This window comes from Polypterus senegalus, chromosome 9 (assembly GCF_016835505.1).
Source record: "Polypterus senegalus isolate Bchr_013 chromosome 9, ASM1683550v1, whole genome shotgun sequence".
Classification (NCBI taxonomy): Eukaryota; Metazoa; Chordata; class Cladistia; order Polypteriformes; family Polypteridae; genus Polypterus; species Polypterus senegalus.
The window spans coordinates 174,234,014-174,260,776 of NC_053162.1; the positions used below are offsets into that span (position 1 = coordinate 174,234,014).

The 26,763-nt window shown below is 43.2% G+C and overlaps 1 protein-coding gene across 1 annotated transcript in view; it reads right to left on the reverse strand.

Moving 5' to 3' along the window:
- ak8 (adenylate kinase 8) overlaps positions 1-26,763 on the reverse strand; it is a 163,400-nt gene that overhangs the window by 88,261 nt on the left and 48,376 nt on the right. The window contains exons 7-9 of the mRNA XM_039764300.1: positions 9,766-9,847; positions 5,777-5,848; positions 4,580-4,780 (exon numbers count right to left, since the gene is read on the reverse strand). Of these exons, the coding sequence (XP_039620234.1) occupies positions 4,580-4,780; positions 5,777-5,848; positions 9,766-9,847 (355 nt within the window). The remainder of the gene's footprint in view (positions 1-4,579; positions 4,781-5,776; positions 5,849-9,765; positions 9,848-26,763) is intronic.

Sequence of the window (26,763 nt, forward strand, 5' to 3'; positions counted from 1 at the left end):
TCACATACAGCAACAGGGAGACTCAACTGATTGAGGAGGTAAGGAGTGCCAATAGCATATTTAAATAAATAAACATTTATTAGTGGTGGCTCTGAGTCTAAGGATCTGTGCTGAAGGTTCGAATCCCCGTCACTGCCAAAAAAGATGCTACTCTGCTGGGCCCTTGAGCAAGGCCCTTAACCTTCAATTGCTCCAGGGGCGCCGTACAATGGCTGACCCTGCGTTCTGACCCCAAGGGTTATGCGAAAAGATGCATTTCAATGCGTGTTGTACTGTATAACTATGTATGTGACAAATAAATAAGAATAAATAAATAAAGAATTATATATTTTATGCTTTTATTTTCTGGTGGTGTTTTGTGCACCATTGCCTCCATTATAAAGTGGCAGTGTGAGCAAGATACTTTAAAAATATATTTTTAACATATATACAGTGGAGCCTCGGTTCACGAACGTCTCAGTACACGACCAAAAAGTTCGGCAAACTTTTGCCTCGGTATCACGACCTCACACTCGGTGTACGAACAAGCCAGTTTCCCTTTCGGTTTGTACATGTTCAGTCTCTCCCTGTGCATTTCCTGTGCAGCAAGCGAGAGAGTGCGACGTGCGACACACACACAGACACACACACACACACACACACAGAGGCAGCAAGAGAGAGAGCTGGACGCATTAAGGTAGGAAGGCAGTTAAAGAATGCACTGGGCTTGATTTTGTTTTCACTTATGTTTCCAGCGATCAGTTCGTAGCGTGCATTGTTGTAATGTTATTGTTCTTGGTGGTTTATTAAATTTCTGATTTTTTTCAAATGTTCATTTTTTTCCCTGTGCTTAAAACTCATTAAAAAAAGTGCTTTAAGCCAGCGGTTGGTAGCGCTATAGCGCAAACTCTTGCAGTGTTAGTTTTCTCTGTTGTTCAAGGTTTTCTCAGTGTTATTCAATGTTTTTACATTTAGTTTACTATTACGCTGTGCATTCTATGGTTTAATTAACAATATTTGTGCTTAAAAACTTAAAAAAATATATATATTTACATACAGTTTGTATGGTCTGGAACGTATTAATTGTATTTACATACAATCCTATGGGGGAAATTGCTTCGGTTCACGACCAAATCGGTTGTACAGACTGCATCTCTGTTGTTAGTCATTAGCGCTAAAACATAAGTAACATGATAATTATATTTGAATACTAACCCTCACCTATTCTGTTTCTTTTCTCGGTACCCAAATGTGGCAATTGGTGCCACGGCCCACCTGCCAAGTTGTTTGCCTGCCTATGGTAAAGTCATCCCTGATGGAGGATCACAGGAATCATGGGAAAGAGGGGTCCTTTCATCGGAGCAACGTTTCAGCCGTGGCATGGCCAAATGGGGAGGCAGCTTGATGGATGAGGTCTCCAGGACTCTAAAAATATCCAAACCTAATTATGTCATATCATCTACTGTTAAACCGTACTTCTAAAATTTATTATTATGCTGTATTAAGGAATTGTTCTGTTCTGTATATTGTATTGTATTGACCCCTACTTTTGACACCCACTGCACGCCCAACCTACCTGGAAAGGGGTCTCTCTTTGAACTGCCTTTCCCGAGGTTTCTTCCATTTTTCCCTACAAGGTTTTTATTGGGAGTTTTTCCTTGTCTTCTCAGAGAGTCAAGGCTGGGGGGCTGTCAAAGGCAGGGCCTGTTAAAGCCCATTGCGGCACTTCCTGTGTGATTTTGGGCTATACAAAAATAAACTGTATTGTATTGTATTGTATTGTATTTACGACCAGAGTTTTGGAAAAAATTATGGTCGTGAACTGAGGTTCTACTGTACTGTGGCAGACAGCCGGGACGCTCCTTCGCTATGTGTTCAGAGGGAGCAGCCATGGACTGTGCAAAACCTCCCCCTGGACGGTAGATGGCAGCCCCCCTAGGTTGGAGCGATGCCTCGGTTTCCCGCAGGGCTCCATGGGAAGTTGGTGCAGCCCTGTTGGGTCCCGCAGGCACCGCTGCAGCTGGGACTCCTGAGCCCTTATGGGAAGTGTATTCGCCACACCTGGAAGGTACAGTCGGAAATCGGCAGTCAACCACCTGGAGCACTTCCGGGTGGACTATAAAAGGAGCCAGCAGCCACCACTCGGAGGCCAGAGACAGGAGGAGGAGGACAAAGCTTGATGGAGAGGAGTGGTGGTGCAAAGGAAAAAAGAGTGTGGTGTTATGTGTGGTGCTTTGGGACTGTGTTGTGCCTGTGGGACACGAGGAAGACATGCCCCACAGGTGAAGAAAAATAAAAGTTTCTTTGTTTTTATACGTTCCTCCGGTGTGAGTCTGTGTTGGGTCAGGTGCCGATATATTGCCTTTGTTGCAATACTAAATACATCTCTCTATTATAATGAAAAAAATCCAGGGACGAGAAGAGACTTTATAGCCTGGGATAAGATGAGACTTTTTCAGAGAGATACTTTCATGTTCCGTGAGACGAGACTTTGTGCCAAGAGATTTAACCACGCCCAGGGCTGGAAGTAAAAGACAAAGAGTAGATGACAATGTAGAATGTCGCAAAGAATTCAAAAATGTTGGCGCGATACACATGCAGAGCGGGTTAGAGATAATGAAAGTACTAAAATTCAAAAGTCTCAAAAAAATGATAGTAAGGATCGCTTTAGCGCAAACAAACAAATTATTACTCGGTGATAACACCGAAAAGAGATTGAATATATCGTTCGGATTTAAACTATAGGCTGGAGACTTGTAGATCATCTAATTTGAGTTGCCATCAGGGAAAAGTAGTGTTCCCAATTAGGAGGCGTTGTTATTTGGTGACAGTGAAATCCACATACGCAAGTGGCAGAGATGTGAAGTGGCTGGCGCATAGCGCATGCCGGGTGGGTTGGCGAGCGAAGTGAACAGGGGGTGAAGCCCCCTAGTTTGAATAAATATATTTGAGTGACCCCCCATCTTACGTGATCCTGCTCCGTCACTCACATGAGCTGATCACCTGAAGTTCCCCCCAGCGAGTCTACATTCTAAAAATGGCGTTGTTTCTGTTCTGCATGCTGCCAAAGCAAAAGCACCTGCATAAGAACGACCAGATCGACATTTCTCTTGATGACATTCAAAGGCACACTGTGACAGGACAAACAACGAAAGGAAAAGCACTCAGTTACAAGGAAATCGAAGCCGACAGGTTTCTAAGAGTAATAATGAAAGTTTCTATTGTCACAGACGACACTACGGGTTGGTGGACATCCTGGCCAGGAGGCCTTGATAATGAAAGGGTGGAACAGGTTTGCCTCCTGGGCCCAGCACAATAGATGGCAATAACTTTCTGGAGGGGTTTCCGTGCGCACACCCACAGGGCTGCATGGGAGTTGTAGTTCTAATGGGCAGCGCTGCTGGATTGTATGGGAGCCACCAGGCGGAGCTGGCAGGAGATGCTGTCCCCAATTTAGGGAGGTTCTGCCCTGACCCAGAAGTTCTTCCTGGAGGCAGCGTGGAGGCACCACAAGTACTCCAGGGTCCCATAAAAAAAGGACACTGCTACACCTCACCAGGCTGGGGGGCTACTGTCAGGAGTGAAGGATGGGCAATGCCTGCTGGGAGGAGGAGGAGAAAAGTTTGAAGAGGAAGTTTATGGTAACATGTAGTGGAGAGGAACGAAACCTTGAAAAGAAAATGAATAAAAAGCCTTTATTTGTAATAATAATAATTCTTTACATTTATAAAGCGAATTCTCTCACTACTCAAAGTGGGGAGCCATTTCAACCGCCACTAATTTGAAGCCTCCACTTTGATGATGTGACGGCAGCCATTTTTGTGGCAGTACGCCCACCAGACATGAGTGTTTAGGTGGTGATGTGGTGAGAGAGATAGCCAGCTAGAGACAAGGGATGATTAGGGGAGCCAGAGTGACAAGGTCATGGTGGGCAATTTAGCCTGGACAGTGGGATACCCCCTACTATTTGGAAAGGATGCCAAGGGATCTTTTATGACCACAGAGAGTAAGGACATCAGTTTTATGTCTCATCCGAAGGACGGTGCCGTGTTTACAGTAGGGTGTACCCGTCACTGCAATGTGGCACAGGGATCCACAATCAGACCACAGGGTAAGCGCCCCCTGCAGGCCTCACCAGCACCTCTTCCAGCAGCCACCTGAGCTTTTCCTGCCATTCAAGTAGATGACCTCTTCCAAAGTGCATGTGGTACAGATGTTGGATGTTGTGTCTGTGCAGCTGTGTCTGGAGCTTGGGACGCGGCTGTGCCCCCTGGTGGCCACACTGTATAAAGTGAAGACTCCTTAAAAGATTTTGATTACATTTGGAAATGCGTTGTTGCAGGGTAAAATGATGACATGGATTACCTTAATTAAAAAACACAAACTAAAATGTTGTGATCACACAATGCTTGTTTGTTTTTTTCCCATTTGCAAACCCCACTGTGAGAGTCCTCAATCTAAAACTAAGCATCACCAAATGCTACGTCTTCGTGTATTCAAACTGTAAAAGTCGCTAAGCCATATTACAAAATCAGAACTTGATTGACCAACACAACGTAGCAACACGGAGACACACAGGACACTCATCAAGTTCTCCCACCTTGTGAGAAGACATCGATGCATGGCTGGTCAGCATTGAAGACTTTGTGGACGTAGCGGTAGGTGTTTTCCAGGGCTTGGTTGTTTCTTCGATACTCAAGTAGTTTGTTGGCTGTCTCTTCCTCTGAGATTCCCGGAGGCTCAACAAGTCTACCCTGCACCTCCTCGTTACTAGGCCAGTCGAACGTTGTATGGTACACAGCTACGGAGGACAAAAGGCAACGTAAGCAGGGAAACCGAATGTGACACTCCTGTGACATATCGTTCTTTAACGCTCTACACTTGTTGGGAGAAAGGAAGAGGCCATTCAACTTGGAAAACAACAGTAAGGTCACCGACTTTTACTTCTCTTCACAGAATCTCCTTTTACAAGTCCCGGCCCGTTTTCAGCAGGAGTAAACCATCTAAGCTCATGAATTTATTGTTATTCGTGAAGTTTTGTTGTAAGCAATCAAACTCTGTTTTGGGTAGCATTACTTTAAAGTACATAATATTAGAATATTAATTATAATTATAATATTTGTTAACACAGCCCGAAATGTGTATTATATACATGAAATCACCTTCTAATCTCTCAAATGGGGCTGCTCCATTTCAAAAACATGAAGCAAATATTAAACAAACAGAAATAATAATAATATAATAATTATATATATGCTCATCCTGTTCCTCCATGCCCAAAGGAGCAGATACTGGTGGGTCCTGCTGATGGGTTAAGGACCTTCTACGAGGGGCCCTGTCCAGCTCTCCTAGAGTAACTGCCTGTCTGTCTCCTGGAATCTCCTCCATGCCCTTGAGACTGTGCTGGGAGACACAGCAAACCATCAGGCAATGACGTGTATTGATGTGCCATCCTGGAGAAGTTGGACTACCTGTGCAACCTCTGTAGGGTCCAGGTATGGCCTCATGCTACCAGTAGTAGACACCAAATCTACATTGTATCAATGTGTCAGATCTTCAGTGTTGTCCCATGAAAAGGTATAACAAAATACTTACAAAAATGTGAGGGGTGTACTTACTTTTGTGAGATACTGTATGTAGCACTTCTAACAACAAAGAATAACCAGCATGCACTGAACAAGGCCAGTCAAATCCATGAAGCTCCAGATGAGAAGGAGCAAATTCCAGGCCAAAAAGAGGAAAGAGAAAAAGGAGACAAGAGGCAAGAATATCGCACGGCAGGAGCGTGTTTGCTTACCTCCCGTCTCAGGGTCGACTCGCTTGCCCAGGTTTCGTTCTATAAGGACAGCATCTGGAGCCTCCAGGAACACTGAAGACGACAGGACAACATAACATAAGTAGATGCAGAGAGAAGAACGGAAACATTTCAAGAACAGCACACAGCTCTCAAATGGTCAAAGTTCTGCTCCAGGAGATCTTCTCATATTTATAATCATACTAGGAGGGCAAGCTGCCCTGGCACTTTCGACGCACAACCCGCCCTGGCACCTTCGGTACCCAACCCCCAGTTGCAGCCAGAATATTAGTAAAATATGTACATGTACAAAGAAAAAATATTATTTATTGGAGTCAAAATCATGAAATTCTATAAATATATAAAAGAAAAATGAATTATTATTTAACGGAGTAAAAATCATGAAATGAGAATAAAATATTTACTCTCTTACCGATTGGAGTGTTCCCGTTAAACTGAGGTCCACTACGCTCGATGAGTATTTATAAGAGCCTAAATAAACGATCCGTTCGTTTTAACTGACATTTTTAGAGATAAAAAAAAATTTTTTTTTTTTAAATTATTCATTTAAATAACAGGAAAAATCACTAAAGTGGTATGCAATGGGTCATCGTAACTTGACCTTCAGCTAACTAAATCACCTAAATACAAACATTGGTGTTATGAATAGATCTTTTTTTTTATAGTTTGTTCCTGTGAAAGAAAGTTTACTCGATCAAAAATAAAAACCACGACTGTCTTGATATTAAAAACCACAACTTTCTTGATATTTTAATTTATAATTTAAAAACGGAATAAGAATCTGAAAATCTAACATCATCACATTAAGGTTTGATAAGTTCTGAAAAGAATGATACCAAACAAATATATATATATACAGGTTTTAAAATAAGCCCGATTTAAAGTGTGACATAAAAACGTGAATCGTTTTTCTTCTTTATCTCCTCCTCTCCTCTCCAGCAAGCTTCATCTCCCAGAGTGGTGGCTGCTGGCTCCTTTTATAGCCCACCTGGAAGTGCTCCAGGTGTTTGATGACCCATTTCTGGCTGCACTTCCAGGTGTGGCAGAAGAACGACCCACATCCCAATGCAGTGACCCCCTGGTGGTGGCCATGGACCCCAAAAGGCTTGAGTTCCAAAATCCCATGCCCATGGCCCATATGCAATCCAGGGAAGGCTGCCATCTAGCGTTCCGGGATAGGTCTGTCCTGACCAGGCTTGCTCCCCTGGTCCGTACAATGAAGAGGCGTCCCGGCCGGACAAGAATCCCAGACATCTGTGACAATGTGAAGGACAAAATAAAAAGGTCTGAATTCCTTAAAGTAGCTTTTCTTGCACAGGATGACACCTCCATTTACTTTTTTTTTTCCAGTTTTTTTTAACGTAAAGGCTAATATTCCATTCGGCTCTCGTTCATTGATATAACAAGCCTCCACTGTCAGCCTTTTGTTTTCACTGCAGGAAGTTTGCTGCACTTCAAATAAATTACCGCAAAGCTTAGTAAACCAGGGGCTGAAAATATCGTTTTTTTGTGTGCTCGGCCTTTTTACCGATCTGCTAGTTTCGATTGGTGGCCATTCAAACGCATTAGCCCTAAAACTGAAACATTTCAAAATACTTGCTGTCCCTTGTATCACATACACTTTCAGCGCCTTTCCTCGGTATCCACTTGTGCGTGCGTGTGAACGTCTCTTCACCGGCGCTCCATCTGTCGAGTGCGTTCCCAGACTCTCATTGTTTTGGAGGCGCCTTTCTCGCCTCCTGTCCGGTTTTATGCTCGCCAACTTTGAAATTGCAATTGTCAGCAATGAGATTAAGAAAACCGTACGGTAACAGGGTTCTATTCTTCTGCTCTGAAGTGATAAGAAGGATTATAGACAATATTTTATGATATTATGACGGGATGGTTAAACGGTAAATTCTTTTAACTTGAATTTTTAATCTCTGTAAAAGCAGCAAGTTTTAACCACGGCATCAATAAGGAAAATATACGATAACAGAATATTACAAATTACACAAAATACTTCCAGCCTATATAATTTCTGATCACATATTGCACATGTACCCCATATATACTGTCACTGCACTTAAAATATTTAAGGTTTATGTTACTCAAAAAAAGGAAATGCATTACAGCACGCTGCGGTGGGCTGGCACCCTGCCCGGGGTTTGTTTCCTGCCTTGCGCCCTGTGTTGGCTGGGATTGGCTCCAGCAGACCCCCGTGACCCTGTAGTTAGGATATAGCGGGTTGAATAATGGATGGATGGATGTATTAAAATGAATATTCAGTTATTAATATATATATTTTCACATTAACATATCATCTGCAAATCTGTATTGAACTAAACATGATAAAAAATAATAATAAAAAAAATTTAAAAAATGGATGGATGGACACCTCTGTGTTTCAGCCACTGACACATTATGTAAACAGAACGCTGTTTTTATTCACATGTTGGAATGATGTAATTATAACTAGCAGTCTTCGAGCCTGATATTTGGGGTTACAAGACACGAGTTCTAAAATATAAACTGTTGCCCTTTACTCTGTAAATCTCACTTCTTCTTCATGCGCCTCCTTCATCTTGTGAGCTACCACCACCCTAACCCAGACACAGACAGGCAGGAGATAGGTTCTGCCACACTACACACTTTTATTTACAATTTGACGAGCCCAAAATACCAGGCAACACAACACACCAATACCATCCAGTCCCTTCTTGCTGCCAGTCCTTCTCCCTCCACTCCTCCTCAGGTTTTGTCCTCCCCTCCCGACTCTGGCCAACTTATGGAGTGAGGCGGCTCCTTTTTAAAGGGCACCTGGATGGACTCAAGGTGCCTAACGAGCTTTTTCTGGCAACACTTCCGGGTGTGGCAGAAACGTGACCAACTAAGGCCCTGGAATTATTTTTTTTTTTTTTTATTTTATTTTTTTTTTTTTTTTTTATTATTTTTTTATTTATTTATTTTTTTTTATTATTATTTTTATTTTTTTTATTATTTATTTATTTATTTATTTTTTATTTTATTTTATTTTTTTTTTCTCCGGCCGTCTGGAGTTTTTTTTTGTTTTTTTCTGTCCCCCCTGGCCATTGGACCTTACTCTTATTCTATGTTAATTAATGTTGACTTATTTTCTTTTCTTACTGTGTCTCTTATTTTTCTATTCTTCATTATGTAAAGCACTTTGAGCTACATTTTTTTGTATGAAAATGTGCTATATAAATAAATGTTGTTGTTGTTGTTGTTGTTGGAAAGGCCCATGCGTTCCCTGGCGTTGGAAACCAAGGGGGCTGCCCTCTATCAGTCCGGGGGAGACACTGTCCCACAAATACCCTGGATGGTATTACGGCACTATTATTTAAACTATGACCTTACTTAGATTTAGAATTTAGAAAGGAGGGCCCTTGGATAAAAACTGCTTGTGTGGGCCTGAACCGTTCTAGTAGGCCTGTTAGCCGGCAGAAGATCAAACAGATGGTCGCGAGGGTGAAATGGATCTTTAATAATTTGAAGTGCCCCCCTCAAGCAGCGTGATCTGGAAATGTCCCTCTGATCTTCTGCGTTGTTTTAATAACCCACTGAAGAGCTGCGCTACGGTAGGTTACTCAGCTTTTTATAGCCCACCAGTAGAAGTTGACTGGCAACATCTAAGGAAACTTTACTCTCCTCAGCCACCTCAAATACTAAAGAAATTTCTGTGCTTTTCCTACTATTATGATACAGAATGTGCTCCGTTTAACATATCGAGATGTAAATTCTGGGGAACAAAACCTGAAAGTCTGATCTCTCTTCTCATATTCACCTTCTGATCTCAAATCAAATTCATTGTTCTTGCTGTTCCAGTAGTTTTGGAGGGGACTGTAAGTAACAGATGTGGACACAGATGGTTCTACTGATTTTAACACTAAATCTGCAGCTACATTGTTAGCAGCCCTCAATCTCCCAGAGTTCTCTGCGGTCCCGTATCGGTGGCATACATACATACATACCCACGTGTTCGGGGGAGATTCCCTTCTCCTGTAACAAGACAGCCTGCTCACGGGTCTTTGGAAATCCTTCCAGCAGCCAGCCCTACAAACAAAAGAGAGAACACTTCAGAGAGGAACGACGAAGGAAGAGTAAGATCACGAACACGCAGACCTGGGAACAGGGTGTTCCTTCAAAATGCAGAAGGGTCTGTGTTTGCAGCTGTCAAGCATTACAAGGGAGAAGTGGCTACACCTAAAACTGAAGTTGAAATAAAAAAAGGAGGAATGGCAGCACACCCACCACTGAAAATGCCAGCTCTTCCAAATATATAAATTGTGACTTTAAAAGAATATTTGAACTCGGCCTGGACTCAAAAACAAATTTAGGTTCATCTTTGGTGAGATATTTCCATATCAGCACCCACCCATAGTGCCATACCATTTGTTAATTGCCATTTTCTTGCCATTATCACTGGAATATTGCCCAAGTAGTGAAGTGCCACAGTCTGTGCCAACTCTGCTTTAAGACAGACAGAGGGGTTTTTAAAGGAATCAACACAAAATGGGACACCAGTGCAAATTGTTTCCTTCAACTTGCAAGACTTAAGTAACTTTAATTGCTGCAGACCATCTGTAGGTTGTAACCTATTAGTTGTCCCCTGAAGAAGGCCCATTTGTAATATTCTGAAATTCACTTGTTTCCAGTATTTGCTAACCTAAACTTTACATTTAAACCTCTGGAAGTACACTGCTTACCTTTCCACCATTTTAGGTCATTCATTGCATTTCAATTGATTATGTTTGAAGAAAAAAATAAGGTGTTGTAAAACTTTTGACCAGTAGCATATATGAAGCTAATGTACAAATTATTACATTAAATATTTTGAGATGCAATTCAATCAGAGGGGTCACACACATACACTCCTCAACCGAAAATAGAGTACAGGTAGTCCCCAGGTTACGGACATCTGACCTACGACTTACGAACAAGGCCGCAGCTGTGACGCATGCGCCTCATTAACTGCCGCTCCGTCATCTTAGGCCGGAGGACACTGCAAGTAGTGGCTGGAGGGGTGCGATTTCGTTGCTCGCGCAGTGTAGTGTCCCTCGGGTGGCTCCCGGCGGCAAGGGAGCAGTGACCCGTGGTCCATAGTCACCGGGGCCACAGTTATCGCTCGTGTGCAGGACGGAGACTTAATGGAGAGGTTCGCTGTCAACCCACTACGCCGCCGCAGCTACTGCTCCTGACTATACGCAGGCTGGATGGAGCGGTGTAGGGTGTTTCACTGCCCGCCCACTACACACGCCTCCCCCCGAATCGTTTTCGGTGGGCGGCTGGTAATGCTGCAAGCGGTGACCTGGTTGTGGCTGAACGGAGGCCATTGAGGGTGAACGGGGCGGCGGGGGGTTGCATTGTAGTGTGCTTCGGGTGGCTGCCTGTTGAATGGGGGTGGTGGCGAGCGATTCACTACACTCCTTTGGCCGCATCGTATTCGTTCTCGGTGGGCGAACGCACGCTGCAGGCTGCATACTGTAGTGGAGGTGACTGTGTGGTGGGTGGGTGGTGAACTGCCCCTCGCTACTCCCATTCATTCTCAATAGCGAGCCTGCTTGTACCGTTACATACATAGGAGGAAGTTGTCTCTTGTCAGTACATCAGACATGTTGACGACGGGTGCCTTCCTGCTGTGATAGCGTCTACAGTGCTGTGCAGAAGAGCTCATCTTAACCTTTTGTCTTCACCCTTCAACAATGTCTGTGAAACACAAATCTGATGAAAGTGCTGGTGATACAGTAAAGAAAAGAAAAACCATCACCATGGAAAATAAAGTAGAAATAATAGAAAGGTCAGAGAGAAGTGAAACTCCATCATTCATTGGCAGAGCACTTGATTACAGTCTGTCAACAATAGCATTTATTAAAATAATGTACCTGTTCCGACTTACATACAAATTCAGCTTACTGTAAGTACAAACCTACAGTCCCTATGTCGTATGTAACCCGGGGACTGCCTGTATAAGGTATCCCTAAAATGAATCAAAAGATTTGAGGCACTTAAAACGGGTAGATCGAAAGAATCGATTCAGTCAGTGAAATATAAAATTCAAATGTCCGTTACTACCCCTGTCATGGGAAAAACTCTGGCTGAAATCTAATGTGTGTGTGGTACAAGTTACTGCAAGTGGTTACAAGGTTCTAAAAATGGTCGATGTCTCTCGTAAAAATACTTTTTCAAAAATCATCTCCCCGCAAAGTGTGCATGTTCTCCCCGTGTTTGCGTGGGTTTCCTCTCACAGTCCAAAGACGTACAGGTTAGGGGCATTGGCGATTCTAAATTGTCCCTAGTGTGTGGGCGTGTGTGCCCTGCGGTGGGCTGGCGCCCTGCCTGGGGTTTGTTTCCTGCCTTGCGCCCTGTGTTGGCTGGGATTGGCTCCAGCAGACCCCCGTGACCCTGTAGTTAGGATATAGAGGGTTTAATAATAGATGGATGGATCTCCCCACAATTATCACTTGAACAGTTTGTCCTTCTTTTTATGCTGTGATGAGGCATGCTGGGTTATAAAGTGTACGGTCATTACCTAAAAGGTTTTGCTTTTAAGCACTACAGCAAAAAACACCATGCATCTAAATCGATATTAATTCCCGTTAGGGTGTGGAAATACACGTGGATGTGAAACCAACACAAACACAGACCGACGTCCACCCAGGAAACAATGCAGCGCAGCGTCGATACGGGCCGACGTGCAGACAGGTAAACACGTTTTACACAAAGAAAAACGGCTACAAAGGGAGACCAAGAGAGACAAACCGACATTTTACACACTAAGCTCAAGTTCCTCGACACCACTTCGGGATTTGTTAAATATATAAATTTCACTTTGCCTTAATTCAGAAAATGAACAATTAAAGTGTTTTCTGATGTGAACTGGGGGATTATTGCCTTTTGAAGCACAAGGCGCAAAGAGGGTTAAGTAAGTGAAAACAGCGAAGATGCTTCTGACTCGGCGCTCCCTATCCCCAATTCTCACTGTTAGGCATAAAAAGAAAAGAAGAAAGAAAATATTATGCATAACATTCATTAGCTACAAATAAAAGAAATTCCCTCTAATAGTCCCCTAAATCCCAAAGCTTAGAGCGCAATGGAGCAAGAAAATAAAAAACGAGAAAAGAAACCATCTCCCTGAAGTGCTTGTTAAGGCCAACTTATTATTGCAATGAATATCTTAAAAAAATAAAATAAACATTTATAGATCTAAGTATTGTCAGAGGAGTTGCCACTTCCGTCTTCAGATTCGAGGGTCTGTTTGAAATGTTTCTTTGTTTTTGCTTTGATCTTTAACTTTTAACCTTTGCAAAGTTTACCTGAACCCCTAGTAGGAAGTGAGGCACTGCACACGACCTCAAGCTGCTTCTCTTAAGTGAGCCCCATAATCTGTGCTGCCCTGCATTGTGCCCGGGTCCAAATGCACAAAGACAGATTCAACTTATGTGGCTAAAATGTCGGTGGAACTGGAGTAGAAGTTGAGACAGATGTCCACCATAAGATCGTCCCATGAATGGCTTGGTTTGTAAGATGCTGACCACAGTATTGCACGTCAGTCACTGAGCACAATGTGGCAGGCAGAGAGTAAGTCAGTCTCTGGCTACAGCATGGCGGGCAAGTTGCTGGTCACAACCAAGTAGGCAAGGAGCTGAAAACAAGATGGCAAGTGAAAAGCTGACCACAGCTGCTACTCAATGAGTGGAAGGCCAACACGAGGTCACCAAATGAGTGGCTGTACTGCCCGCTGCCCAATCACACAAGCAAGTATGTGTCCTACCTGCTCTCCAGTCGCACCTCACCAGGATGTGTCCTGCCTGCTGTCCAGTCACTTTCACAAAGATGTGCCATGCCAGCTTTCAGGTCACACTTGCAGAGAGGTGAGGTGTCCTGCCTGCTCTCCAGTCGGCCGTGCTGGGAGGTAACCTGCCTGCTGTCCAGTACCCCTTACTGTGATATGTTCTGTCTGCTTTCAGGTCACACTTGCTAACCGGTCCTTCTCACCAGAAGGTGTCCCATCTGCTCCTGCCTTGTCCACCCCATTGAGGTAAACATTTCATCTTTGGTCACCCAGGCTTAAAGACAAACTGTTGTTTGCACCTTTTGTTGTTCTTTTTTTTTTTTTGGGTACATTTAGTGGTGTATGGATGCCGCTTAGAGGGGGGTTATGTCAAGTATCTGGCTGATGTTGTGTGTTTTTTAGATTTTATTGCTGCTTTTGTTCATTTTGAACAAGTACTTGTGTTTTTTGATATACAATACAATACAGTTTATTTTTGTCCCAAAATAACACAAGAAATGCCGCAATGGGCTTAACAGGCCCTGCCTTTTGAGAGCCCCCAGCCTTGACTCTCTAAGACGACAAGAAAAAAACTCCCCCAAAATAAAAACCCTTGTAGGGAAAGGCAGTTCAAAGAGAGGACCCCTTTCCAGGTAGGTTGGGCGAGCAGTGGGTGTCAATAAAAGAGGGGCAAATACAACACAATATGCAGAACAGAACACAAGTCATCCTCAATACAATATAACAGTGCCATAGAAATATGTGGGGTCTTCAATTATAAACAGGGATTTTCATGCTCTGTTCTTATAAAGAGTGCAAGGTAGACGTGACTGACTCATTGGACAAACACGTGGGTGGTTGAACTTGTTGTTAGTAGTGCTGGCTGCTCGTTCCCTCCTTCCTGTCAGTAGTAATCAACACGTCGGAGCAGAAGGTACACAATAGTGTTGCACAGCAGATTATTCTTACATTTTTGACAAATGAAGGAGTCATTCCACCTCAGATTTATTAGAGACTTAAAACTCAGTTTGAGGATGAGTATCTCTCGCTCTCGCTCTCTCTCTCTCAGTCTAGAGTGGTGATTCCCAACGTGAGGCACATGCCCCACTGGGGGGCAATTTGATCTTTTTTAGGGGGGCAATTCGAGAATTTAGGCACATTAAACAATTTATTAAATAAAAAACAGAGACATTTATATATTTATATAAACACAGAAGGGATGGTGAAAAACCCTTTAATTTATGATTTTACAACCGGCTTGGGTTTTTCTACTTCATTTTTACCATTAAAATAATATGAATTGTAACAATGACAATAAATTTTGCAATATAACAAAAATATAAAATGATCAAAATATTACAGAAAAGCTGTCATTAAAGTTATTTTATATTTATGAATATCATATCTCTTATATACTGCTCACAAAAATTAAAGGAACACTTTTTATTGGGCCTGGCATGAAATCAATTAAACCTGTCTGATAATTTTCTGGTTGGTTAAGCAGCTGAGGTCATTGTTAATCACTTTCAGCTGTATTGGTGTTTATGGACTTAATGACAGGTGCACTAAAGTGGCAACAATTAGAAAACCCTCAAAACAGGACTGGTTTTACATGTGGAGGTCATTTCAAGTGTCTCCCTCTTGATCTTTTTTGGCTGGTTTTCCACTCGTGCTAGTTTTGGCTTGAGTAATCATCTCTACTGGCAGTATGAGGCGATTCCTTAACCCTACAGAAGTTGCACAGGTTGTCCAACTTCTCCAGGATGGCACATCCACACGTGCTGCAGCAAGAAGGTTTAATGTGTCTCCCAGCACAATCTCCAGAACATGGAGGTGATTTCAGCAGACTGGCTGTTATTCTCGGAGAGCTGGACAGGGCCGTAGAAGGTCCTCAACCCATCAGCAGGACCGATACCTGCTCCTTTGTGCAAGGCGGAACAGGCTGAGCACTGCTCGTGCCCTACAGAATGACCTCCAGAGGGCCACTGGTGTGAATGTCTCTACCCAAACAATCAGGAACAGACTTCATGAAGATGGCCTGAGGGCTCGACGTCCTGTAACCCTGTGCTCACTGCCCAGCACCGTGGAGCTCGACTGGCATTTGCTCAAGAACACCAGAATTGGCAAGTCCGCCACTGGCGCCCTGTACTTTTTACAGACGAGAGCAGGTTCACCCTGAGCAGCTGTGATAGACGTGAAAGAGTCTGGAGAAGACAAGGAGAACAATATGCTGCCTGCAAAGTCGTTCAACATGACAAGTTTGGAGGGACGCACAGACATCTACTGCGTAGGAAATGGTGCTCTGACTACCATAAGGTATCGAGATGAAATCCTTGAACCCATTGTCAGACCCTACACGCTGGTGCAGTAGGTCCTGGTTTCCTCCTAATGCACGACAATGCCCGGCCTCATGTGGCAAGAGTATGCAGGCAGTACCTGGAGGATGAAGGAATTGAAACAATTGAATGGCCTTCACGATTCCCTGACTTAAACCCAATAGAACATCTGTGAGACATTATGTTTCGGTCCATTAGGCGCCGCCAGGTTGCTCCTCAGACTGTACAACTGCTCAGGGATGCCCTCATACAGATCTGGGAGGAAATGCCACAAGACACCATCCGTCGTCTCATTAGGAGCATGCCCCGACGTTGTCAAGCATGCATACAAGCTTGTGGGGGCCACACGAGATACTGAAAAGCATTTTGAGTAGCAGAAAATAAGTTTTTGAAAAAATGGACTGGCCTGCCACATCTTCATTTCACTCTGATTTTAGGGTGTCTACACAATTGAGCCCTCTGTAGGCAGAAAACATTTATTTCCATTAAAAAACTTGGCATCCTTTTGTTCCTAAGACATTGCCCTGTCTTTATTTGTATAGATATCCATCTTCATATTGAGATCTGATGTGTCTAATGTGTTTCTTTAAAGTGTTCCTTTAATTTTTGTGAGCAGTGTATGTTTTCAAAACTGTATTTGCTGTATTTTCATATTACTTTAATATTATTTCTTTTTGTTTTGCCAGTACTTCAACTATCCTTTCCCTCTTTTGTTTCCATGTTCTTTGGAAGCTTGTTTAGACCAAATTAATGACATTATGGGCTTCCTCCACGTGAGTAGGAGATCACGTTTTGAATAGGTAATAATAAGGTGTATGTTACAGTAGGGGGGAATCTTGATTTTAGAGAGGCCTAGGTGGGACATGGCCAAAAAAAGGTTGGGAACCACTGGTCTAGAGTATATGATTGGTGCAAGTCATTCAGTTGGGGACTGTCAAGTCGAATGAGGAGGTTACCGATGCTGTGCAAGAATTGGTCAACATGCAGTCAACAGACTAGCACTCTTCTGAGATTATGAAGTTTCTAGAGCGCTGGAACAAGGGTATTGCAGTGACCGGAGAATACATAGAAAAAAAGTGTGCAAGTCATTTCATTGTATTCAATAAATAAAGTGTAGCTCATAAATTCCTGTTTATATTTCAACAACCCTCGTATTACAAGTACAGAGCAGAATGCAACAGGAGATGATATCACATAATAAGATTTGTGTTATTTCTGTTACTTTCATATGTGACGTTATAATTATGCTCCATAATTTTAAATTTACTGATGTTCCATGTCCTTTGTGGGTGGAACTCCCAAGAGGCGGGACCACCATGACATCACAACTCCTGGGCCCCTCCCCAGCTATATTAATGAGTCAGGGAGACCTAGCGAGTGGGAACCATTGTCGTTTGTAGGGGTTATTGTATTGTTATTTTGTCTTAGGAGTTTCTGGCTGTCTTGATTTTTTCTGCTCTGTTCAAAGGATTCTGATTTCTGCTGTGTGATTTGGACTTATTTGCTTTACGATTACCTTTTAGGCAACAACTTTGCGTCTCTTAAAATTCGAAGTGTCTCACAGAGTTTTTTTGACCTCATGTTAATAAACTTTGCTTTTACAAAGATTATTTGCATGCTTCTCTGTGCACAAGCCGAGGTTTATGGTTACCCTCCTCTACTGGGGCTTTTGTTATACTTTTGAAAGTTTTATGGTGGTTCTTCCAGGTCCTCAATTGTGGACCTGCAAAAAAGCCTGAGACAGGACCGTGGAGTTGGAACTAAACGCAATGAGGTGAGGTATTTTTCAGGCAGCCAAAAGAGACCTGGCCTGGCCAGTGAAGCCTGTTATGAAGGAATTTGGATGTCTCACACCGTATAACACCTTGGAGGAATCTTCTTGCACACCACCAGTCATGTCAGTGACTACTGTGCACAAGTCTCATACTACACTAGCTCTTCACCATAATGCACCACAGAACTTTTTTGATAGTTGCTCGCCACAGCATTGCTGGTCTTAAGCTGATTAGTCATCGAGTCACCGTGGTGCAAATCACCAACTGTACTACTGCTGAGAAGTTGCTGGTGATACTGGGAAAGTTGCAGCGTGTAAAATGGTTTGCGAGGGGTATCCCATGGGATCCTTAAAACAATCCTTTACAACTGAGGTTAAAACACAATGAATTAAGCAGTCTTTTATGACGCACGACCGCGTGCACCACAGCAAACTATTTTACACGCTACACACAGCAATTCACATCCGCGACAAACATGCATCTTCTTAGATGCTCCTGCAGGAACACGGAAAGTCTACGTGAGTCACAGGTGCATCTGGACTGTGCAAAGATGACAACGACTCAAGTGACGAGTTGGAGGTGGGCACATGAGTGATGGCGATCCGCCAGTTTTCAGTCACGGACGATTGTGTGTTGGTTCGTTCCATGCATTGTTATAATGTTGCTTTTCTTGCTGATTTATTACATTACCGATTTTTCAAATGTAAATTTTCTCCCTGTGCTTAAAAATCATTAAAAGACCGGCCTGATTATGCGGCGTATGGTACGCTGCAGGTTGGCTAGTACATAGATACAAAAACAATTAGATGAAATAAATGAAAATGTAACCTCACTTTGCTTTTTAATAATGTCTTTGTTTTTCACAATCGTAGATACTATCGATCTCAGCATACGGTATGAAGCAGCCATGTCCCGGATACGCATGCCACCTTCATACTTTTCAACAATCAATTCAAATTTACGTGAAAACACACAAAATCACGTGAAAATTCACAGAGTTATAGCGCGGGTTGTTCACTGAATGCTAGCAACTGCCATACTGACGCTCGTGGGCAGTCGTGGCTTTGTCTCGAGAGAGGTAAACAAGGGTTGTGTAGTGTTCTCTAGATTGAAGTAGCGACACACTCAGAATAACGTTTCGAATGCAGTTTATTTTGAACCATGTTTAACCAACTCTCCATACAGCGCGCCTTCTAAACCACACCCCTCAAAATACGCAGACCATAGAAATCAACACCCGAACATAAAGCAATGGACAAAAGCATCATTGAACAATCGTATACAACAGGTAGCACGCGGGTTGTTCACCGAATGCTAGCAACTGGCGTACTGACGCTCGTGGGCAGTCGTGGCTTTGTCTCGAGAGAGAGGTAAACAAGGGTAGCACGCGAGTCGTATTCCAAACAAAGGTCGTATACCAAGCAAAATTTTTCATGTCCAAACAGGACATATACCAAGTTGGACTTATTCCAAAGCGGACGTATACCAAGGTATCACTGTATTTCAATTTTTAAAGGGCTACATGTTACACTAGGACCTTTTCTTTTTTAAAGTTACATGCGACAGTACAATCTGAAGGCACATAAAACTGACCTGTGCTTCCACCTGGTACTGATATGTCAGACGAAGGAAGGAGTGGAGTTTATCTCTGAGGGGGCTTACAAGGGTGACGACTGTGAAAAGTTAAAGGAGAAAACAGAACACAAAGAGGACCCAACCCCATTGAAGAAGATAATGCAGACGACACACAAGTTTGGTGGACTGGCAGAAAATTGAGAATCCGTTGAAATCACAACAGAGGGACTTGGACAGGAGACAGACTTGCACAGATCTGTGGCAGATGACACTTCCTGTCAGTAAATGTAAAATGTTACACGTAGGAAGTGCGATGTTTGAATACATAATGGAATGTCTAAAAATCTGAAGTCCACCTAAAGTCCACCACATAATGATTCGTTTACAAATCAAATGAGTGAGAATCGTCAGACTGATTCCTTGGGTGGTGACTCGTTCAGGAATTAAATGAGTCGAGACTCGTGAGTCATGCGAACAGTTAAAGGAGATAACAGAACACAAAGAGGACACAGGGCAAGTGGTTTAGCTGTTCCTGGGAGACGTGCATCGAATAAACTCTATGTGGGAAGACAGAGGGAGAGGGAGGGCGGGAGGGAGGTTGGGAGCCTGCACTGATACAGCATGTCACCCCACTCACCACACAATGAACCACTTCAGGAGTGCAGCTGTGCAACGGGTGACACCTCAGCACCAAATAGTTCAAATGATAGAGATAGATAGATAGATAGATAGATAGATACTTTATTAATCCCAAGAGGAAATTCACATTATGGAATGGAACAGCGTGAAGTTGTGTTTTATTATATACAGTGGCTGTAGTGTCAGCCCTGCCACCAACCCCCCTTACCCCCGAGTTTTGCCTGCAGGTTACCGTCATACCAGAACTGAGCAATTGTAAGGCCTTGCACAAGGGCCCAACAGAGTGGAATCACTTCTGGCATTTACGGGATTCGAACCAGCAACCTTCCAATGGCTGACACAGATTTCTAGCCTCAGAGCCACCACTCCACCCCCACGTGGGAAATTTGTCAGAAGTTAACTAAATATTGGAATCATTTTTAAGTCTAATGGGTTGTTTATGGGGAAGCAACAGACTGAATGTACCGATTATATATTATACTGTGTGTACACTCAAAAATTAACATATGCTGGTAAATAGAAATACGTATTAATAAATATTTAAACACATATGTATATAAATATTTAAATAAATAGAATGGAGGTGCTAAGTAGGCCGTTGCCGAGTGGTCGCCCACCGTATCAAACGCTATCACTTTCCTACTTTGCTAAAAGCACAATTAGAGTTAATTAGAATTCTCAGCTGGTGGGGAGTCCGTTGTCAAGTCCCAGTCAGGCCACTCAGCCACTAGTAGTGCCACGTGACTTTAAAGTCACAACCTGAATCCTGCACTTGTGTCCGGGTTTTCTTAATGTCTACCCAGCGTGGTTTATTTCTCCATCCCTCACTCTGATCATCATCTGCGGACTCCATAGTGGCATCCACCTTAACTCCCAACTATGCCAGCCAGTGACCCGTTTCAAGTGCCCAGCACACTGAGCAGGTAAGATTTAATAAAAAGACATGAACTTCGTATTCTTCCCCCCTTTCTTCTGGCTCTTCCAGCAGCTCTGGCCTCTCCAAATGTGCTCCACTGCGTAGCTTGCCCAGCGCTGGTGGGCTGCTGCAATTTGAAATGCTGATGAGCCAGGCCTCTGCCCCCCAGCGACTCACTCAATTCTGTTTCATCGTGCATCAAAAGGGCCGTGTCGTTGTGCTGGCAGAGGACCCTGGGACCTGAACATCTGCATGGGGGGACCCGATCACAGGAGGGACAAGCACAGAGCAGATGTTGCTCGGAGTGAACAGCAGGCTCCAGAGGCACTTGGGAAGCAACCGCTACAAGACCTACACCCAGCGTTGCGTGGCCCCTCCTGCCTTGCTTTGCACACAGATAATCAGCTAATGATTTTCTGTGTGTTTTCCTATTAAAAAGATGTCAGCTAGGGGCTGCCCCAAAGGAGCCATCACAGGGGCAGCGTGTGACGACAGAAGGCATGACGTGCTCACTGTGCAGCTGCACTCGTCTTTCCGACGGCTTACAACATGTTGGTGAACATCAAACTGAACATATAAAGAGCGAGAGAAATACCCAGAAATCAATTTGATCTGAAATGCTCCAAAACATTCCACTTGTAGGGTATGTTAAACAATAAAAATCATCTTAAATGGCAGCTTGCACTGTAGCAGACCCGAATACAACGCTGAGAATAAATAGTAAGCTATGAGAAGAAGGATGACTTTGAGATAAAGTGGAAAGACAACGGAGGAACTTGGAAATGCACATGGAAAGAGAAAATAATAAACCAATTGTGCGTTTATCTCACAAAGTAACTCAAGTGAAACGAGGGAGAACGCCCCTCTGGCTCCCGTACAATCAGCCCTGGGACCCACCGAGGATGTGTGCTCTTCTCCCTCCATACTACAGGGAGATTCACTCAAAACAGGCCCGGAATATTCTGTTGTAACTCCCGTTAGGATGAAGCAATCTGAAGCCAAAAAATACGCTATACACCTTGACGTAAGTGTAATCGATTGCATTACATGTGATGCTGGAAGTGGTTTCAGTTTTCTGCCAGACACATTTCGAAGCGGTGCTCCGTGTTCCTGAACGTATTAGCAAGCATCTTAGGAACAGCAGCAACTTCACGTTAGATGTTTTCCTTCAAATCTTCAGTGCGAGGTTTGTTCGGATAGATTTTTCCTTACAGCAGACCCCAAAGGAAGAAGTCTGGTGGTGTCAGATCCGGTGAATGTGGTGCCCAAAGCCCCTTTGAAATTACCCTGTTGCCAAAGAAGGACTCAATTTCTGCCAGGCTCCTTGCCAATCTGCGACAAGTTGGTCCATCTTGCCAGAAGTAAACCTCCGTTAACTCGCGATCATCCAGTTGTTTCTGACATCGCTTAAACAAACTGGTGACCACCATGAAGACACGCTGCTCAGTACTGTACACCAACATCCTGACGAGAAGTCGAGTGACTAAGTGAAGGGGTACGGCGATATGCACCCAGAAGTTGCAAACGGAGGTTAAACGTCGTGATAGCTGTCCGGGCCTACATCATCGCTCAGACGCAGGGGCATCCCTGCTTGTTTGAGGCTCCGTATACTGAGGAGCACACTGCACGTTGTTTCTTTCAGATTGCTTCATCCTAGCGAGAGTTATTACAGAATATTCGAGGTCTCTTTTGAGTGAATCTAATGAAGCTTAACCTTCCGGGCCCCTAATCTCGGAGGGGCACCAGAAGCAACTTTAGCCCACATTGCTTAAATGTTTTTGGGTGTCAACTGCATGAGAAGGGCTTTTTAAAAAACAATGAAATTAATAATCTGTGATAAACTGGCGCCCTGTCCAGGGTTTTTTCCTGCCTTGTGCCCTATACTAGCTGGGAGAGGCTCCAACAGACCACCATGACCCCGTTCAGGACTAAGTGGGTTAGAAAATGACTGACAGACTAATGGCATTAATGGTATACAGCAATTCAGTACATCGATTTTAATCAAAATTTGAGATGTTGGGATTACATTTTTTTTTAAATTGGTGGTGCTCTGTCATGGAACAACCCCATTGAAGACGACACCAAGTTAGGTGGATTGGCAGGTCATTGAGAATCCATTGAATCATCACAGAGGGACCTACACAGCAGACAGGCTTAGGAAGATTTGTGGACGATGACATTGAATGTCAGTAAATGTAAAGAATTGAACGTAGGAAGCAAAAATGTGATGTTTGAATGAACAATGGGAGGTCTAAACATCTAAAGTCCACTTCATGATGATTCATTCACAAATCAAATGAGTGACAATCGTCAGAGTGATTCCTTGGGTTATGGCTTTACACATCCACTAGTGGGCACTGCCAGCAAAACAGAAGACAATTGGGTAATGTTAAGAGTGGTGGCCAGCAGGGGTCAGTGCTGGGAATGCTGAGAATTTGAATAGATATAAATGATTTGGATAGGAATACAAATAACAAGCTGGTGAAATTTGCAGATGATACCAAGTGCGGTGGATTGGCAGGTAATCACAATCCTCACCGAGGGAATTGGACAGCATACAGACTTGGGCAGATTTCTGGCAGATGTAACTTCATGTGAGTAAATGAAAAGTATTACATGTAGAAAGTAAAAATGTTAGGTTTGAATACACAAGTGGAGTCTGAAAATTGAAAGTATGCCTAATGAGGATTTTAGGAGTCATAGTGAACTCAACACTATCAACTGGCAGACAGTGTTCAGGAGTTATTAAGAAGGCTAACAGAATGTCAGGTTATATAGCGCCTTGATGTGTGCAGTACAAGTCACAGGAGGTTCTGCTCAAGCTTTATAACACACTGGTGAGGCCTCATCTGGAGTACTGGGGGCTGTTTTCATCTCTGGGCTACAAAAGGGACATAGCAGCACAAGAAAAAGTCCAGAGAATAGCAACTAGGATTAGGCTTAGACTTAGAGGGTAGGCTGATCCCAGGACTACAGGGGATGAGTTATGAGGAAAGATTAAAAGAGATGAGCCTTTACAGTTCAAGGAAAAGAAGATTAAGAGGTGACATGATTGAAGGTTTTAAAATTATTAAGGGAATTAGTCCAGTGGATCGAGACGGTTATTTTAAAATGAGCTCATCAAGAACACGGGGACACAGTTGGAAACTTGTTAGGGGTAAATTTCACACATTCACACAGAGAACCACAGAAACATGGAATAAGGGACCAGGTAGGGTAGTGTGGTGGACAGTAGGACTTTAAGGACCTTCAAATTTCAACTTAATGTTATTTTAGAAGAAGTGAGTGAACGGGACTGGTGGGATTTGTTGAGCAGAATGGCCCGTTCTCGTCCAGATTTTTCTAATATTCTAATCACAATAACCACTCAGTCAATGGACTCTTCAGGATTGGTGACAAGTCTGCTGTCACACACGTGCGATTGGGAGACAGCTAAAGGGCCTGAAAGATAATAATTCTACATCAGACCAGGGGGCAGCGATGTGCACGGACTATATCTCTCTCAATCCCTTGCAGACCATCCACGGGAAATCCCGCAGGGTCCTGGCGCCACCAATCAACGTCACTTCGATTATCTGTGCACGACCACTACAGTGGTGTGAAAAACTATTTGCCCCCTTCCTGATTTCTTATTCTTTTGCATGTTTGTCACACAAAATGTTTCTGATCATCAAACACATTTAACCATTAGTCAAATATAACACAAGTAAACACAAAATGCAGTTTTTAAATGATGGTTTTTATTATTTAGGGAGAGTTAAAAAATCCAAACCTACATGGCCCTGTGTGAAAAAGTAATTGCCCCCTGAACCTAATAACTGGTTGGGCCACCCTTAGCAGCAATAACTGCAATCAAGCGTTTGTGATAACTTGCAATGAGTCTTTTACAGCACTCTGGAGGAATTTTGGCCCACTCATCTTTGCAGAATTGTTGTAATTCAGCTTTATTTGAGGGTTTTCTAGCATGAACCGCCTTTTTAAGGTCATGCCATAGCATCTCAATTGGATTCAGGTCAGGACTTTGACTAGGCCACTCCAAAGTCTTCATTTTGTTTTTCTTCAGCCATTCAGAGGTGGATTTGCTGGTGTATTTTGGGTCATTGGCCTGTTGCAGCTCCCAAGATCGCTTCAGCTTGAGTTGATGAACAGATGGCCGGACATTCTCCTTCAGGATTTTTTGGTAGACAGTAGAATTCATGGTTCCATCTATCACAGCAAGCCTTCCAGGTCCTGAAGCAGCAAAACAACCCCAGACCATCACACTACCACCACCATATTTTACTGTTGGTATGATGTTCTTTTTCTGAAATGCTGTGTTCCTTTTACGCCAGATGTAACGGACATTTGCCTTCCAAAAGTTCAACTTTTGTCTCATCAGTCCACAAGGTATTTTCCCAAAAGTCTTGGCAATCATTGAGATGTTTCTTAGCAAAATTGAGACGAGCCCTAATGCTCTTTTTGCTTAACAGTGGTTTGCGTCCTGGAAATCTGCCATGCAGGCCGTTTTTACCCAGTCTCCTTCTTATGGTGGAGTCGTGAACACTGACCTTAATTAAGGCAAGTGAGGCCTGCAGTTCTTTAGACGTTGTCCTGGGGTCTTTTGTGACCTCTCGGATGAGTCGTCTCTGTGCTCTTGGGGTAATTTTGGTCGGCCGGCCACTCCTGAGAAGGTTCACCACTGTTCCATGTTTTTGCCATTTGTGGATAATGGCTCTCACTGTGGTTCGCTGGAGTCCCAAAGCTTTAGAAATGGCTTTATAACCTTTACCAGACTGATAGATCTCAATTACTTCTGTTCTCATTCATGTTCCTGAATTTCTTTGGATCTTGGCATGATGTCTAGCTTTTGAGGTGCTTTTGGTCTACTTCTCTGTGTCAGGCAGCTCCTATTGAAGTGATTTCTGGATTGAAACAGGTGTGGCAGTAATCAGGCCTGGGGGTGGCTACGGAAATTGAACTCAGGTGTGATACACCACAGTTAGGTTATTTTTTAACAAGGGGGCAATTACTTTTTCACACAGGGCCAGGTAGGTTTGGATTTTTTTTTTCTCCCTAAATAATAAAAGCCATCATTTAAAAACTGCATTTTGTGTTTACTTGTGTTATATTTGACTAATGGTTAAATGTGTTTGATGATCAGAAACATTTTGTGTGACAAACATGGAAAAGAATAAGAAATCAGGAAAGGGGCAAATAGTTTTTCACACCACTGTATATTGTTATGGTTGGATTCTGAATGCTCTGGTCGTACCACCAGGGCCGGACTAAGACCTTTAGAGGCCCTAAGCATTTTAGGGATGTTGGTGCCCCCATATATATGAGCTGCACTCACCCTCAGTGGGCAACGGAACGGAACAGCCGTCATAACCAAGACGGGAATGACCTCGGTGGACCGAGTGGCACTTACCATATTGTGATTCTGCTGTATTAATGTATATCACTAACCTTATTATTACCATTTTTACTGATGTATATACAGTATATGTATGAGGTGTGTCTATTAAATAACGAGACTGATTAAATAACTCACCTTTATTTATATATATTACAAATTGAATGCTTGTCCCCTTCAATATACTCCCCATTTGTGCTAATACATTGCTGCAGTCTTGTTTTCCACTGGTTGAAGGCATGGAGCAAATCAATTTCTGTTAGCTGTTTTAACACATCCGCTGTTTTCATCTTTAGAGCATCAACCGACTCAAAACGTTTCCCTTTAAGCACTGATTTAACTTTTGGGAAAAGATAAAAGTCGCACGGTGCTAAATCGGGCGAATATGGAGGATGTTCAAGTCTAGTAATGTGCTTGTCGGTCAAAAACTGCTTTACAGAAAGTGCTGTGTGAGCAGGTGTACTGTCCTGGTGAAGAATGAAACCATTTTCCCACAGTTGCGGGTGTTTTTTTTCCCCAAGACTTTTTCACACAGCTCTATCAAAACTTCCTTATAATAATGCTG